Consider the following 13556-nt stretch of genomic DNA (forward strand, 5'->3'; position numbering starts at 1 on the left):
TTATCTTAAGTAATGATAAGAATAGGTCCCTTTTATAAGGAAAATCCTCGAGGCCATTAAATTACTTTCTTGAGAAACTATGAAATATATGATATCTGGATGATAAATTGGAGTTTGAGTTAAATTTTAAATTACGTTATCAAGTGATAGTTTGTTTAAATTTCCGGAAATGCTCAAGTGATCAAATAATTGTTAATAAAGAAATACGATATTTACTCAAAATCTAAGATATTCAGATATTTGGCACGGGTAGGTACCTGATTCCGCACAGGGGTGTATTCGTCTTTTCAGGGAGTCCACAGAGGTAGATCAACGACTATTTAGGGAGCTACCCGCTCTCTTTGCATTCAGCAAAATTCATTTCACATTCCACAGATCTCACTCCCTCGTCTCTCGGAAATCTCAACGCGCGATCTACAGGTAAACCTCATCATTTCGAATTCACAACTTCATTTTTTTCTTAGATTGTAAATCTCTCTCATTATGTGTGAACATCACCACCCACAATTGTGTCGGTGGAGGTTTTGTCTCTCCGTCTAAGTTTAATTCGTTGATGAATGAGTGTCGATCAACTTTATCGATTCTTTTTTATGGTTTAATTTATGTCGGTTGTATCTGATCTGATCCGGTAATGTCTAGCGGTTTGCTTGATTATAGTGATTTGAGGTTTAACTCAATTGATCTCTTGTTTATTTCGGTCTTTACTTCTATACTCACTGAATTTTGTTAGATCTCGTGATTTTCTTCAAGTAGGAAATATAGTTTTAATTTTCCTTGTGTTATGGTTTAACGTGAATTCAAAGTATTGGTTTGCATAGCTTATTCCGTGTAGTACACTTTGTTGGTCTGGTAGACCGTAGATCTATCCAAAATTGTTGTAGTTTAACTTGTAGAATTACTGAGCATTTGTAAGATCTCTGTTTCATGACAACATTGTGATCTTTAGGTGTCAGTGGTACTGGTACTTCTTGATCTGAGTTATCCAAATCAGATCAGATTAGCCAAGTACTTTGATGTTATGCTGTATTCGTTCTCATGGATTATGAACCAAAAGAATAAGCTTTATGGTCATAACTTTTTTCAAACTACTAGAATCAGAATCTGGGAAGTCTTTGCCTACATTGTCATTTATTTTCAATACTATTCTCAGTTGCTCTTGGTACTAGAGCTAAATTTTGTCAGGTTAATGCATTCCACTTTCTTCTTGGTGCTGTTATAATTATGACTTTCAATGGTCAGGAATTTTCTGTTGATCTGATAGGTCATATTCCATTTCACGAGGGTTCTCTAAAAACTAGTTCAAATTTCCCTTATGAACAGCCTCTGCCTGAAATATAGCCTTCAGTTATGGTGATTCTTTGCATTTACATAGATCAGGTGGCATAATGTCTGCATGCAATTTTTTCAGGGAACCATAACAAGGGAAAGAATGGTGAAGATCTGCTGTATTGGAGCTGGATATGTGGGAGGCCCTACAATGGCCGTGATAGCACTCAAGTGCCCTGATATTGAGGTGGCTGTTGTTGATATTTCTGTCCCTCGCATCACTGCCTGGAATAGCGAAACACTTCCTATATATGAGCCAGGACTTGATGAGGTAGTGAAGCAGTGCCGGGGCAAGAACCTATTCTTCAGCACAGATGTGGAGAAACATGTGTTTGAGGCTGACATAGTATTTGTGTCAGTCAACACTCCCACTAAGACTCGGGGTCTTGGAGCTGGCAAGGCTGCAGATTTGACATATTGGGAAAGTGCAGCACGTATGATTGCTGATGTATCTAAATCTGACAAAATCGTGGTTGAGAAGTCTACGGTTCCGGTCAAAACTGCTGAGGCCATCGAAAAAATCTTGACACATAACAGCAAGGGAATTAATTATCAGATCCTTTCTAACCCAGAATTCCTTGCTGAGGGGACTGCAATTAAAGATCTTTTCAACCCAGACAGGGTTCTCATTGGAGGCAGGGAAACACCAGAAGGGAACAAGGCAGTTCAAGCACTTAAGGATGTTTATGCACATTGGGTTCCTGAAGATCGCATCCTCACCACTAACTTATGGTCAGCAGAACTGTCAAAGCTTGCCGCAAATGCATTCTTGGCCCAACGTATTTCATCAGTGAATGCAATGTCAGCTCTATGTGAAGCCACCGGAGCAGATGTTTCACAAGTGGCATATGCTGTTGGAACAGACTCCAGAATTGGCCCGAAGTTCCTCAATGCCAGTGTTGGTTTTGGTGGTTCCTGCTTCCAGAAGGACATTCTGAACTTGGTTTATATTTGTGAGTGCAATGGTCTCCCTGAGGTTGCAGAATACTGGAAGCAAGTAATCAAGATCAACGATTACCAGAAGAACCGATTTGTCAACCGACTTGTCTCATCCATGTTCAACACAGTTGCCAACAAGAAAATTGCCATCTTGGGTTTCGCTTTCAAGAAGGACACTGGTGATACTAGAGAGACTCCTGCTATTGACGTCTGCAAAGGACTCCTGGGGGACAAGGCCCAACTCAGCATCTATGATCCTCAGGTCACCGATGAGCAGATCCAGAGGGACCTCTCAATGAACAAGTTCGACTGGGACCACCCCCTTCACCTTCAGCCAATGAGCCCGACCACAGTGAAGAAAGTTCACACCGTCTGGGATGCCTATGAGGCTACCAAGGATGCACATGCCGTCTGCATCCTGACTGAATGGGATGAGTTCAAGAAGCTTGACTTCAAGAGGATATACGACAACATGCAGAAACCCGCATTTGTTTTCGACGGAAGGAACGTTGTCGATGTCGAAAAGCTCAGGGAGATTGGTTTCATTGTTTACTCAATCGGCAAGCCACTGGATGCATGGCTGAAGGACATGCCTGCTGTTGCCTAAATGTCATCAGAGCGTTGGACGAGATGCTTTGTGTTGGAGCTGGAGAAGTACAATTTATTCTTTGCTTCTTATGTTGTCGTTTATATATTGAATCTGTCTTGGTTTTTGTGTCTAGCACTCTGTAGTAAGAAGGTTCTCACATTGTATCATTGATGGTATTACTTTTGTATTCTACCGATCTTCTCCTGATAGGCCTATCACTTGTGATGTTAGGTTGCACTTTTATCTTATGTAACGTACTGTGCTTCCAAGTTTTTATGTAACGCCGAAATTCGGATTCTGTATCTTATGGTGCTTCCATAGTAGTTTTAAATAAATTTTAACTATTGATTTGGTATTAGAGACTTGGAGAAGTGTTGTGTTCTGTTGTGTTGGGTAAATAACATTGGAAGTATTTTCAAATAGAGGGATGAAGGGATGAGAAGTGAGATAATGTTGTTAGAGGTAAGTGAAGGGTGGAAAGAGGAGGATTGCAATGTACCCAAAGAATTGAGGTTAGTTTTATTACTTATTCTTACTTATTATTGTATTTTAACAAGGCAAATCTCATAGAAAAATCTAATTTGTAGCTTACGGACTCTAACTAGTGAATCAGATCGGCTTGAACCCACCAGGCCTAAGGGTTTTGCTGGTTCGCCATGAAAATAATCTCTGCAAATCTTTGGGTGCCGAGAGTACTAAGTTTCTTAATGTTAGTGTTGGTAATGTCTTTGGTAATATTAGTGTTTGTAATGCCTTATGTACTAAGCATGCTAGATTATCACTTGAGCTATTTGTCGGATGTTGATTCATAGAAGTGGATGGATTGCATCAGCGGTACCCGCCTGTGGTTTTTTGAGGTCTTTCTTTCCCATCTATATCTCAATCTTTATAGTTCCTTCCTTGTATATATGGAATGTGGATACTTATTATTCCCTTTATTTTACTATTCTGGGTTTTAAATTGATTATTAGGGAGACGATCGGGGCCAAAGCTTGTTTATGATTCTATTCTACGTCTGGTTTACTCTTCACTTCTCTAAACTTGATCATATACTACTAGTGTTGCTATTGACTGATTTAATCTATCTTGGAAAGTTGAAACATCTTTTATTGTTTCTACTATGACTGGGGCTCATTAAGAACTTTGTTTAAATGCCTAATCAGCTGAAATCTTACAAAATCCATGATAATCTGACATAATACCGAATAGTGTGTAGATGAGTTTGCTTTAATAAGTGTTCCATAACGACTCTATTCTGCCTCTCCTTAAATAGTTAGTACATCTCTTCATAATTTCACCAACCTTACTGTCACTCTTTATTTTATTGTAGGTTGATAATATCATGGAATGGAGATTATATCATACTTGTTATTCAACAACGAATTACATATAGCTTACATCAACACATATCTCAAATATTTTACTAGATTTGCTGTCTCCCCATTAATATCTAAAACATTGGCTCTGGCTCTGGCTCTGGCTCAAATATGTATTTTTCTGCAGTGTTGGATACATTGCATTCTCGGAATCTTGCTTCATGCCTACGGATGTGGATGTGGATGCGGATGCATATGCATGTTTCTTTTAAGACATGCTAATAAATGTAGTGTAAATGTAAGTTACATGCATTCATTATGTATTGCTTATATATATAATTGTTGCACACCCTTATTTTTGCATCATTTTCTTTTTTTTGAATTCTAGCAAGATAGGATGTCTCTGAAGTTATTCCTATTTTGAAACTCTTTTGGCTGAACAGATTGAGAGGGTCTGAAAGAGAGATAAGAAGTACGTAATGAATAAACATTTTGGAGCCAGTGCAGTCCCCAAGTCCAATAACAGAGATGATTCACCGTCTCGAGGCTGAACCAGAGGTAATTAATTGTGGTGTCAATATCTATATTTATTTGTGAAAATGCTTTAGAATGGTCTACATATACAAATTGCATACTGCTTCTTTTCCAGCTAATGAAATTTGCCTGAGCTAAATGGTAGTACTATGAATTATATTATCTGCCAATAACCAGCCCCATAAATGGAACTTAATTGGCTTCTTATACTCGAACTAATAAATTTGTTAAGTTTATTTTGAACTTGCACGTTCTTGAACAGGGGCATCTTCTTGCTATTTGGAAGTATATGGACAAGGCCTTGGCATCAGGTGGAGTTTGATTCCCCCACCCCCCTCATATTATATGGAGTAAGTACAATCATATTAATCAATATCACATTTATTAAATCATTTCATACAAATATTTCTCACTCACTCAAACTCGATTTTATGTAAATTAATACTCCTGCTACCGATTATCACAAAAATTAACTTTTAGTTGTTTGGTGGTGAACTTTTGAAAATTTAACCCTCGAAATCATATTTCCAAGATCGATAAATGAATGCAGTAATTATATAGGTTAGCAAGAGTCATGTGAATATAGTAAGCACATGATATATAGTACTTGTGTTTTTGGCTTCCTGCATAGCCTAATCATAATAATATGTGATGCTTATAACAAGACACACACAGAGAGAGAGAGAGAGAGCAATGAAGTTTTGGAGGTATACATGCATGATGCTATTATAGTCCGTGAATAATGGAACATTAATGTAGTCTTGGCATTTCCATTGTGTCATCATATATGTACCTAATATGAGCTGGCTGTCATGCTATATTTACTCTTCCTCATTTTTTTACACTAAATTTTATTTTATTTTAGCCTACGAATGTTCTGTAAACCCAGATAATTAAGAAATTTTAAAGTCGTGTTACAGTGGAGTTAATTCAAACCAAGATGTTCAACCTCAAATAAGAAACATAACTTCTAGAATTCCGATTTCTTACTATCAGTCTATCACCATCAATTCGGCCTCTTCATATGTTTAGTCCTTTGATGTAGGCACGAGCAATCAATTTTACTTTATTGCTTAAAAAAGATATGTAGATGCATATGTTGCGGTAAGAATTGATGTGTTTGATTTGACCCCATTAACGCCCTCATTCACTTTGGTTCATGGAATCAAAATTAAGTTTTGGTGAGATTTTTTATTTTTACATGAATATTGTCTTAGGGTATCAAGCCACTGGTGACGGGGAAATGGGACCCAACCGCAAAAGTTGGGGTTTGGTCTGGCCCCACGTGTTGCGCTGAATGGGACAAAGGCCCAATGGCCCATGCAGCGCCTCGTAGTGTGGCGGGTCCTGAACTCCGTCCAGGAAGGGGTCTAGTGCGGTCATACCGCATGTTGCGGCACACCCGACCGCACCGCAAGCCGCAAGGTGGGATGGGGATGGGTTGAGGGGGTTAGTTTATTTTAATTCTAAAATTTTATCTATAAATACATATACATACACAATTCATTTACCATTTCATTCCAAAGCATATTCTTAACCTCATAATTTTTCAAGTTATTATCTTAAATGGATCCCTACAATTGTGATATCAATTTCGATCCCACCACGCAACAAGATGTCGGCAATAATGTTCGGGAAATGGATTGGGATCCGGCTACTCCAACGAGTTGGATATCGAGCCGAATAAACGTCTTAATTTGTTGACATGGTTAGACGAGAGCCTGTATCATGTGTTCACTGTCAACGTCAAATACTACAACGTCTCCGACATATGACCATCAAAGCCTATGACTAAAGAAAAGGGGAGGACGGTGCCTTCAACTGAACGGAGCGCAAAGAAGTACTCTCTCCGTCCGCCATTAGGAGTTCCAGTTCACTTTTACTATAAATGGTAAGTTGACCTCACTTTTCACTATCTAATTCTCCTCACATTTCATTATAAGACTAATAAATAAAAGCAGGTCTCACATTCCACTATCTTTTTCCATTCACTTTTCTTTGCATTTCTTAAAATTCGTGTCGAACTCAAATAGGACTGCTAATAGCGGACGGAAAAAGTACTTTGTTAGGAAGATCTGATCCTGAACAACAACCATAGAATCACATTTTTTCGGGAGAAGGTTTCCAAACAATACATAAAATTGAAGGTGATGTTGGTTTCTAGATACAAGAGATAACCCCTGGCGGAGCTACGGTGGGGCAAGGGCCCCCAGCCATTTGACTTTATAGTATAATAAATATATTCAGATTTATAATTATAAAATGTTGTAGCTTAATGACAACCTATCACAGCAATAAGATCATATAATTGTGCGAAGTGTGTGGTTCGTTTCTCTCCCACGCCTTCTTTTTAAAATATTTGCCCAATGTTCATTTCATGTCAAATCATTCTACTACATTATATATGTGCTATGTTTATCCAATAATTTTTTAAAAAAATTTACCCAATGCTATATTTCTAATTCATGACTTTTAATGGTTATAGGTAAAATTCTTTTTAAGGGCATCAAAAAAGTTCTTACACCAATTATTCTCCATTAGATAAAAAATTTGCTTGATATGCATTCATTTCTAAAATGTAAATGATGAAAAAAGGCAAAACATAAAAGGGTCTTCATACGACTAATTTTGATGAAAAAGTCATCGAGAGATACCTACAACTATGAACAGTGGCATAGCTAAATTTTTTTTTCTTTTTGGACCCCCACCGCAAAATTTCTGGCTCCGCCACTGGAGATAACCCGGACGTAATACAACCCAAAAGAAGGAATACAGGAAAAAGAAACTGAAACGAAATTACAATGATGAATTCAAAACGATAAACCTTAAAACAGTATGAGCCAAGTCGAGGAGGTCTCTGTCTGCAAGACGAGATATGCCCTGTTTGTGTTCTCGAATTGACGTGTATTCCCCAAAGATAAATCGGCTTTCGTCTCTGATGAAGCAGCACCGCTATCAGCAGAGTTCCGACGAACTAGATGGAGGCGAGGGCAGAGCTTCGACAAAAGAACAATGCATAAAAGAGAAAGAGAGAGAGAGCTTATGAATGCGGAGAATGCGTTGAATGTAGTCAGAAGATGCATGGAAGGGTCAACACAGCCTTGATGGTTGTCATCATTGCGAGGTTTTAACTGCCAGGCGTTACAAGCTGTTGGTGGTCCAAAACGAATTAGAATAGCTTGGGGCCAAGCCCAAGCACCGAGCCCAACGACCAGGCTCAAAGAACAGTCCAAAGACCAATTGCCAAGATGCAAGGACAAGGGCTCGTGGCTTGAGGCTACGGCGGCTTGCACGCGCGCGCGTGTGGGCTCTATAACCCATCTTAGTCCACTATAATTATTACATGTAATAACTCTTCTTATTAATAGTTTAATAAGGTTACCACTTCCAATGTGGGATAATTATCTCTCTTAATTAATCTCATAGCTTCTCTCATAGCTCATTTAATTAGCTCGCAATTTGCCCAACTTTAATCCGTTATTTCTCAAGAACCGGGAATCGGATTTGAGAAAATGAATACACCACGATCATCTACTCTAAACATAGAGCGACGCTGTATCATTTAATTTCACAAAATTAAATGTCTTGTTAAATTTATTCTTGGTCAAAACCCTTTGATCGGGCACGTGATTCCAACAACTGACGGTGGCACAAAGATGTGATTTATGATAGTGTTGATTAGTGGAGTATGTACTAATCAAGTCACAGTAGCCAACCAACAACATTGAATGAGGAGCAATCATAAACCAACCTTGAGTACTTACTACTATAACACCAAACAAAATGGCATCAAATAGAAATAACAAACGTGCGACAACATTGTCATGTATTGCTAGATTGTCCAAGCGAAACAACATGTGATTGTACTGAAAAACTTCTATCTTTCACCTAAAAAGTTTTACGTACCCATCATTTTTTAATTACTCTCCGACATATCTTTAAACTTTCACATGTTAGCTTTAAGTACAAATCAGCTTACATCTCATGTCTCCCTTGCCAACAAAGTAAAACTCAAAGGGAGCATAGTACTATCAATAATGTGGTCATTTATATTCTTTGAATAATCTTTCTATATTTTTTCCCAACCCTATGAAATATTAAGATAATTGTCATATCTTGTTTCTTTCTTGTTGATCAGGAAAGTATATATCGAGGGTAACATGCGTTTGTAATTAATTGATTGCCATGCAACAGGGATGAATCCCAAGAAATGATAGAACTACTAACTTGATAAATGGTAACTGTGTGCAGAGATTGTCGAATGTTGACCCAAGATTCAATTTTTTTCATTGTGGCCCCCAACCCTATTTTATGATACTTTATGGACAAATATGAAAAGTATGCTTCTCATCTACTCCCTCCGTCCACGAATAAGAGTCTCATTTTTCCATTTTAGTCCGTCCATGAATAGGAGCCCCGGTTACCATAAATGGTAAAGAGATCCTAAATTCAACTCATTCCACTCACATATAACTCATATTTCACTAACTTTTTTCCACCCACTTTTCTTAACATTGTTTAAAACTCGTGCCAGATAGAAATAGGTCTCATATTCGTGGACGGAGGGAGTAATTAAGAAGAATTATTGGATCATTAAATTGACTAATTTAACTGAAATCTTTAAATCCCAACAATATACAATCACAATTATAGACTAAAATGCTAGTAACGACATTCAATTAACCATTACTTATATTGTTATTATGTTTGTTATGCAAATTGTTGTTAGGGCTTAGCAGTTTAGGGATTATTTTAAATCTAGTCCAATTTTTTGTGATTTTGGAATTTAGAATTCAGTTCCCTTCAATTTTGTGATCTAAAATATAAAACTGAAACGAACAGAATAAAAATTCCACATTCTTGACTCACGCATTGTGAAATTATTTCAATGATTTTTTTAAGTTAAAGGTTGTTATATTTTGTATATTTTCAGTGTCGGCCAGTGCTTATATAAATAAGGGTTAATTATAATTTATGATGGAACTTTGGAGCCGGTTGAAAAATTGATGAGACTAACTAGAGCACATGCTTGCCTTGCATTGAATTCATTTAATAATAGCATAATTACTAGGGAATCAAATATACCTTTCATTAGGGATCTCTTGCCTGGTGGACGGTGGTGATCGATGGCTTGCTACTCTCACAACGTATTCTAGCTTAGATATTCTAGTATTGCTCTGATTTGATAAGTTGATGATGCCTAAATATAATTCGGTACTTATAAAATTATTTTCAAATGCTTGGTATTATAGTTAACTTATCACGTAAGTCGGTTGCGTTATATTATTAACTTTTTAAGTTGTTAACTCTGCTAACTCAACAACGCAATGTATTAAAAATGTCAATACGATGACATTATAATTTCAACACAATATATATTAAAATGTCAACAAAATTATGTGTTGATGTATTAATGTCATCATGTTGACATTTTTAATACACTGCGTTGATGAATTAGCAACTTAAGAAAGTTAGCAATTGATCACACCCTCATATAAGCCTGTGTTATCCTCTATGACCCATCCAAGTCCGCAATTTTTTTTCCTCAAAATACAAGGATATGTATCTCACAAATTTGGTCGGATAGCATTTTTGCCTCATTTCTTGTTTACCAAACAACAACGAAAAATCCACATCTTTCTTATCTTACTTTGCACTTCTTATATCACATCTTTCTTATCAAACTAGTGTGGACTCTACTCTATTAAATCTATACAAATTGGGTGGAGAAAGAAAATGAATCTGACATTGAGAATACTATCAAAATTTAAACCAGTATTATGATCTGATGTTGGGCATGTACAGAAGAATGATGATCCTCAATTTTCAAGAATTTCGTAGGATGACTTCTGAAAATTCATCACATGTTGATTCTTGAAGTTGACCTGCACTAGAATAGGGGTGGTTCGGTACGGTATACCGTACCGGGAGTGCCATACCGTATACCGTACCGAAAGTTACGGTATGACAAAAACCATACCGATACCGTACCGTAAGTTTCGGTATACCGGAAATTCGGTATGGCAGTTTTTCATATCGTTACCATACCGTGTTATCGGTATACCGTACCGCATTTCGGTATACCGTACTTTTGCGGTATACCGAACTGCGATATGACATTCCCAGTGGCGTATCAAGGATTTTCGATTTGGGGGTACGATAAATAATATGGGAGTTTTCAAATCCAGACAATCCTTTTCATTCTCTTGAATATAAATATCCTGTATAAATGCGAATATAATGACTAAAGAAGAAAACATATAATTGCTCACAAATTTAATCTTTCAATTGCTCTAACAAACATGAAGATAGTAATACATTTATTTTTTCAATTGTTTGGGTAAAACTAAAGATAAACATAGTTTTAATAAAACAAGATCTGAAAAAGAAGTATTAAAAGGCTATACAACTTTTAATTGTTTGAATAAAACAATACATAAATAGAAAAGTAAATAAATTGTTTTAACAAAACAAAAGAGAAAAAGAATTGAAATAAGTAACATAATGGAGTAAAACTTTCAATTAATTACAATAGAGTAAAGCAGGAAAAGAGGGTAAAGAAATCAAAACAAAAAGTAAAAATTTGAAATTATCTGCAGCAAGAGGAATTGAACTCTGAGTCTGTGTGTTAAAAATTCAGAGCAGAACCACTAGACCAAAACGCTTTCTTGGAAAAATGGCTTAATACATGGTATTAGTATGCTAATTTGGGGGTACAGTTGCACCCCCTTGCACCAAGCTGGATACGCCCACCTGGACATTCCGATATATCATTATACCGTTATACCATTATACCGTGAAAAAATCTATTATATCCAAAATATTAAAAAAAAATTTAGTTTTAGACTACTTCAAAAATAGGGTTCCCAATTTTGATTCTTTTATTTTTGTATAATAAAAGTTCTTATTTTTTAAAATTTAGTTTAAATATAACATATATAAATATATATTTATATATTATATATAATATCAATCGGTATACCGGTATACCACGGTATACCGAAGCATCGGTATATACCGAATCTTCGGTATACCGCGGTATGGGAAATCTAATACCGGTACCGTACCGATCTCTATCGGTACGGTATCATACCGTACCGAAAACTACGGTATATCAAAAAAATGGTATTTTCGGTATTTTTTCGGTACGGTAAGTCCGGTATTCTGGTACTTCGGTATAGTTCCCCGGTCCTACACTAGAATGTGAAAAAAAAAAAGATCTAAATTAAATGGAGTAGATTCTAAAGCATGCTCCTAAGGTTAGATATACATTTTTTTTCTTATTGTATACTAGAGTTTGCAACTCTCATCATTCACTCATTGGATTTGAACATCAAATCTGCTACGCAATCATCCTTATTCAAAGTTTAAAATAGAATAATCAATAAACTATCAAAACCCCCACTGAAAAAATCTGAAATATCTTTTAAGGACACGAAAATAGAGATACAATTACTTGGGATAGAAAATTTATATAAAACAATTACTCCCTCCGTCCTATAAAAGATCTCACACTTTCCTTTTTAGTTTATTCTATAAAAGATATCACATTTTCCTTTTTGGAAAAAGTTTTCTCTCACATGAATATAAAAATTATATTTTCTCTCTACATTTAACACACAAAACAAAACCTCATAAAATCCTGTGCCGTCCCACAAGTGTGACATCTTTTGTGGGACGGAGGGAGTACAATTTAGTACGCAAAAGAAAACGTCTCTAAGTTGAGGAAAAATTATCTTGATTTTTTACTTAGCTAGGACGTTTCCATTTGTGTTCTCTAATTTTAGTTGGGATATTAAGAATAATGATATTTTTTGAAGTGATGGTAGTATATTTAGAAACAAAAATCAATTTCTTTAAATGCATAAAAAGTTGTCCTTTTTTGCAGTGTTTATATCTAAGAAAGAGAAAATAATACCGCTGATGAATAAAGAGAGATAATCGAAATTCTCTGCTATAGAGAGCAAAAATCGCAGTAGATGGACTATCTGGAATTTCTAATCCCCATTCCCTATTTTTAAAGTATTAATGGATTTAGCTAGCTAGTGATCCGTTTGAAGAATCATTTTTCTAATAGAATTCTGGTTTAATTATATTTGAGTCTAATTTAAATAATAGAAGTCTATATCACTATAATCAAAATGTCCAAATTCAGATTAATTATCGAATTTGGCCTCTTTAGAATTTAATTTATCTAGTTTAAGACATTCTATTAGGGATGGCGAAACGGGTTACCCACGGATATCCGCACCCGACAAGTCGGGTACCCGTAACCATTTTAGCCAAATTTGTTGTCCCAATACCCGCCCCGCGGCATACCGGGATTACCTGATACCCGTGTCGGGTATCCCGTACCCGACCAAAATCCTAATAAAATATTTGAAAACCATAATAACCGTCAACATTCCCCCATTTACTTTATTAATATCGATGGTAATGTTGAATAGATTGAGAATAAAACTAAGGGAACACTTTATAACTAATTCCGGTGAGTTTTCAATTGTATGTTCGTTGGAATATAAAAATGTTTAAAAAGAACTCTTAGATTATATAAAGTACTTCCATTATTCTCCTTAATAGAGACATTTCAATTTCTTCACTCATTTTGGAAATATAATAATAGAAATACTCTTCTCTACATTATTATCTCTCTAACTTTATTTTTTTCTCCGTTCTAACTATTTATTTTTAGTTTTTCAAAATGAGTGCGTATATGGCTATTAAGTAAGTATTATTTAACTATTTACTTTTTTTCTCCATTTTAACTATTTAAACATCTTTATTAATATGGAACGGAAGGAGTATTAAAAGATAGAATATGGCTAATACTAATAATAACGGGTATTATCGGG

The 13556-nt window shown here is 35.9% G+C and overlaps 1 protein-coding gene and 1 long non-coding RNA gene across 2 annotated transcripts; both read left to right on the top strand.

The window, feature by feature from the left end:
• The first annotated feature begins 277 nt into the window (after positions 1-277).
• On the top strand, positions 278-3212 carry LOC125188621 (UDP-glucose 6-dehydrogenase 1). The gene is made up of 2 exons (XM_048085573.2): positions 278-420; positions 1409-3212. The coding sequence occupies exon 2, from the start codon at positions 1430-1432 to the stop codon at positions 2870-2872; it is 1443 nt and encodes a 480-aa protein (XP_047941530.1). The 5' UTR covers positions 278-420; positions 1409-1429; the 3' UTR covers positions 2873-3212.
• Positions 3213-3364: 152 nt separating this feature from the next.
• Positions 3365-7061, top strand: LOC125186775 (uncharacterized). The gene is made up of 4 exons (XR_016130726.1): positions 3365-4468; positions 4614-4728; positions 4967-5054; positions 5922-7061. It is a non-coding gene; the product is annotated as an uncharacterized LOC125186775 (long non-coding RNA).
• The last annotated feature ends 6495 nt before the right edge of the window (positions 7062-13556 follow it).

Source organism: Salvia hispanica, chromosome 5 (genome assembly GCF_029641045.1).
Source record: "Salvia hispanica isolate PSC_SH4W2 chromosome 5, Shi_PSC_v1, whole genome shotgun sequence".
In the NCBI taxonomy this organism is placed as follows: Eukaryota; Viridiplantae; Streptophyta; class Magnoliopsida; order Lamiales; family Lamiaceae; genus Salvia; species Salvia hispanica.

Bases quoted from the DNA above. Each gene is read 5' to 3' on its own strand.
- LOC125188621 (XM_048085573.2), top strand. From the start codon at position 1,430: ATGGTGAAGATCTGCTGTATTGGAGCTGGATATGTGGGAGGCCCTACA.